This window comes from Aegilops tauschii, chromosome 5 (assembly GCF_002575655.3).
Source record: "Aegilops tauschii subsp. strangulata cultivar AL8/78 chromosome 5, Aet v6.0, whole genome shotgun sequence".
Lineage (NCBI taxonomy): Eukaryota > Viridiplantae > Streptophyta > Magnoliopsida > Poales > Poaceae > Aegilops > Aegilops tauschii.
In genome coordinates, this window is record NC_053039.3 from 491,801,281 (window position 1) to 491,805,977 (window position 4,697).

General features: G+C 40.3%; 1 protein-coding gene across 1 annotated transcript; it reads right to left on the reverse strand.

The window, feature by feature from the left end:
* Positions 1-556: 556 nt before the first annotated feature.
* LOC109779484 (thioredoxin-like protein HCF164, chloroplastic) lies at positions 557-3,588 on the reverse strand. Its single transcript, XM_020338109.3, has 5 exons — positions 3,303-3,588; positions 2,916-3,146; positions 2,147-2,250; positions 1,272-1,607; positions 557-855 (listed from the first exon to the last, which is right to left on the reverse strand). The coding sequence occupies exons 1-4, from the start codon at positions 3,480-3,482 to the stop codon at positions 1,325-1,327; spliced, it is 798 nt and encodes a 265-aa protein (XP_020193698.1). The 5' UTR covers positions 3,483-3,588; the 3' UTR covers positions 557-855; positions 1,272-1,324.
* Between the last annotated feature and the right edge of the window lie 1,109 nt (positions 3,589-4,697).

Genomic DNA, 4,697 nt, shown 5'->3' on the forward strand with positions numbered 1-4,697 from the left:
AGCCAACTGTGGTCGCGTGCATAAGCAGGCTAGGCGCCCGAACGTCCATGGAAGTGAGACACTACTGCACACAAGACAGAGCTATCTACTTCCTCCTAAATATAAACTCTATTAGAGATTTGAATACGAACTACATATGAATGTGTATAGACTTATTTTAGAGTGTAGATTCACTTATTTTGCTCCGTGCGTAGTTCATATTGAAATCTATAAAAGACTTGTATTTAGGAACGGAGGGGTAAGACATAATCTTGTCAGTTTCTCTGATGGAAATCGACAGAGAATGCCTGTTGTCTCAGAAAGCAAAAAACAAACAAAAAAACACTTAAGACAGAAGAACAGTGCAGGAGTTAACACTCAAGAATTGCAGTTAGCATTAGGGATTGCGGTCAACCGGTCATCTAGTTTTGCTAATGTCTCTTCTTGTTAGTATAACACTAGCCTGCCAAAACAACCTGCGCGCCCAACCCAAGCCAGAGAAGTGCAGGAGCCAACGCTCAAGAGAATCACAAGTATACGATATCGTACCAATTCTAGGAACCTCCTTGCAAAAAGGTAAGTAATGTTTACTACTGTATTTCGAAAAAAGAATGTTTTTTAACACCAGTACGTTCTCGCGGCCGTAGTATACATCTGTTTCACCTGTACACAATACACTGATTCTCGTAGTCACTAGCAGCTCAGTGTTCTAGCCAAACACCTGAATCAGAAAATCCACTTGCACAGTGCCACAATCATATACATGAAACACTGATCCCGTTGCTCTTTTTAATGTGATTTCTGCACTCGGTCAGCTCTGCCCAACGCCCAAATTCTTGGCTTCAAGACTCAACATGCTTAACCTATACCGGCATCCTGCACGAATCAGATCGAAAAAAATCCAGTAGTGTCAGGGGCAACAGAAGACCAGATGATCATTAAACATCAGGTAACAGATGTGTAAAACCAAGCTGTTTTAACTCTTTATATTAAGTTGGATGAAAATCTAGCCTGCATAAAAGCTTCAGTGGTTTTGTCAGCAAGACATTATTTAAGTGCATACTAGAAATTGACAGGTTATGGTAACCTACTTTGCTATCTTTGTAAAGAACTACGTATATTTCAACATCAAAAGCCCTCAAAAGGACATTGCTCAAGATATATATAACTATTTCACTAAATCTGGCGACATCATGTACTAGTGATCAACTGCTATATGCACTTCTCCTGCAAAAGGACAACAGACATTCTAGTACTCGGACTATACTTCTTCAAGAGAGAATAAGGCCTACTTGTCCATGAGTCTTGGCATTATGCTGAAACTGGTAGCGACGAAGAGCTATTACTAGCCATGACTTCTGGGATCAGCAACTTGATGGACTTTTCTGAATTCTGCGCTCGAGTATTGACCAACGGCTCGTGCATGAGGTATCGTTGGATCACCAGAAGACAGAGCAACCACATTGTCAAGAAAATATTGTCTTGGAAGCTTCCCAACAACATTGCCTTCCTCATTTCCTTCCTTATCCAGAAAGGCAAAATGAGGAATACCTTCTACCCCAAACTCATCAAGCTCTTGTTCCCACTTTGTATTGTCGACATTCAACATGACAAAGTTGATGCGGTCCCTATAAAATAATCTTAACGTAAGTTAACTAGCATATAAAGAAAACAAGAATGTGTTCAGTCAGTACGTATCCAAGTTGTTGTTACAATGGCTACAGATATGGAGATTACAGAAAGCATTTTAGTACCACGACTACTACTCTTCTAACATAATGTATATTTATGTTTATTTCCAAAAAAAAAAAGAAATGCACAAATGCACATATGACATCAAGTGCATATGCACCTGCATGCAGATCAGAATTGAATTAGTGACTTCTAGTCTCACTAATGAATGGTGGTCCATCAGTACTTTATAGGAATACATTAATAAATTAATTAATCCAGAACTTTAGTATTCTTTAGTCTGGCAAGTGCATGATACTGCACTTATACAGGTTTAGTTTAGCTGTCCAGATACAAAGTTGTATTATATGGATGGTATACATTTTAGGAACAATAAGAAAGCATAAATACCCATCGATTCTTCAGTAAAGGAACCAAAGCATAGTTGTTATTTCTATGGGATATAGAGAAGCTAAAAATGTTGAAGGTAACTTACTTGTACTGTTGCTCAATTTTGTAAATATCTGGAGCTAACTCTCGACAAACTTCACACCAGTCCGCGTAAAATTCGACAACAGTGGGCTTGCCATTTGAGAGAGCCTGTAGATGCACTTATCAGGTGAATTAGATTTCGAAGGTGAACATGCATGCAATTCAAAGAAAAAGTATGTGAAAGAAATGCAGTTAGCGCAACCAGATAACCAGATAAAGAAATGCAGTTAGCAGTACTAAATCAATGAATCGCAAATAAATAAACCCATCATTTTCTTCCATCTTCCCTAGAAAAGCCAACATCTTGCAAATTGAGTAACACAAACATTACTGAAAGCATTTGTTGGATTAACGGACAAATGGGCTGATGAACAATGATTTGGATGTTCAACTTAATATGCCGAATGGTAAAGTTCTGATGGAGTTTGAAGAAAAGAAGCATGGCTGCAATGGCTTGTCATAAAGAAGGAACGCGTTTTTGGATCTATTGCAATTATTTCCTTCGCAATGGGCTGTGACTCTACCATGATCTGAACTGCAATGGATCATGCTTATTTGTTCAGTTAGTGCAATTGTAAGCATCAGATCTAGTAGCTAAATGACACATATCTGGAAGGTCGCAATAGACTAATTTCATGTATACACAAAATGGCAGCGAAACTTCCTTATTCTTGCTGTTGACATTTAGCTGAACATTATGCGTCAGTTATCTCTCTGTTCAACGTAGGGCTGAGCACAAAGCTCCTGGGGGGCAAAGGCCAAGAAACGCTAACCTCTTCATATGGCACAGCATTGGCAGCAAGATCCTTGAGAGAAAACCCGCCAAGTTGGAGCCTCTGAGATCCAAAGAGGCCCACCGCGGCAAGAGTGGTGAGCACAGCTATCCTTCTGTTGAGACCCCTGTCTGGAACAGGTGGCTCTGCAGCAGCCTCCTGGGGCGTGCTGCTGCTGCTGCTTGGCTGAGGCTTTTCTTCACCCAGCTCAGCTTTCACCTGCTGCTCGTCCTGTGGAAGCAAGGGGAGCAGGAATGACTTCACAGTTCATGCTATATTGCTATCTGATTGAAATTTTTACTACTGTTTTTATGAGCATGAAGCTAAATAAGCGCTAGCTAGTCTGTCCACTGCCCTAATCAGTTTGAGTATGCTACGAGGACTCACCGTCTTGGGCTCCGCGGAGTCGGGCGGCGCGACGCAGGACAGGGTTCTCGGCCGGCGACGGCCCGCGCGCAGACTGACGCGGGGCGAAGAAGGCGGACGCGAGCGGCTGCGGAGTCCCGCGAGGCCCGGCCGCAGGTCCGGGAGGAGGAGGCCGGAGCACCTCGAGGTCACACTCGCCATTTTTCAGTTACGTTCCGGGATGGCACAGCACGGGGGAGGGAGGGACGAACTGACGACGAGCCGCCTGGGTGCCGGGTCAAACGAGATGATGATGATGTGGGTGGAGCACACGGCGCCACGTCGCCCGTAATCGTGCGATGCAAAAGGAGCGTGCACGTTTTTCCTTGATTTTTTCGCAAAATAAGGACGAGTATCTTCTTAATAAATAAATTGAACAAAACTTATAGGTTCTACCTATCGATTTTCTTTACATAGAATTAGAAAAAATGCCCATGCATTACAACAGAGCCATATATTCCAGTGGTTAAAATCAGTTGTGCCAATCATATATGTACTTATATGATCTTGATGCACATCATGCATATATCATTCACCCAATCATATATGTACTTCTATGATCTTGATGCACATCCTGCATATATCATTCACCATCCCATTGCCACCTTCGCTCTTGGGATATGAAGGTTGTGAAAAAAATAATGTCTTCTTAAAATAGCAAATTAAATTACAGGCCCATGAAACTGAAAATTGTATCATTTTCTCATGTATTGAAACAACATCTAACTTAAGCATAATCTATTAACGTTTCATATTTCCAAATAATAGGACTTTGTTGTTATTTCTATGCGTACTTTGGTTAATATTCTTTTGTATCATTTTAGCCATGTAATAAATTTTATTGAAAAGCTACCATGCAATTCTATTTTATATTGTTTTTCAACTATTCAATGGTTGCATACATCAAATTAACATATACCAATTTGCTTATTTAAGCAAGCAAATTCTTCAGAAGAAACAAAAACTCAAGAGGCAGTCTGTTACTTGAAAATCTGGACACGATATTTTGTTTAATATTCTTTTACATCATATTTTGTCCATTTCATAAATTTCATCAGAAAGCGACCATGCAGTTCCATCTTATATTGTTTTCAACTATCTAATGGTTGCATACATCAGATTATTATATACATATAGTACTGATTTGCTTATTTAAGCAAGCAAATTCAGAAAAGAAATTGGTTGAGATAGCCCAACATAATTTACATGGTTAACTTGAAATCACTATGCTTGGCACGCCACAAGCAAGAAGAAATGTTCCCTTCTATCTTTCTTCTTCCCTGGTTCAATAGCACAACATCACCGACAAAGGAAAAGGCAACAACATTCAATTCATGGCAATGCATATCCAAATGCATGGTATGTCATGTTAAGGTT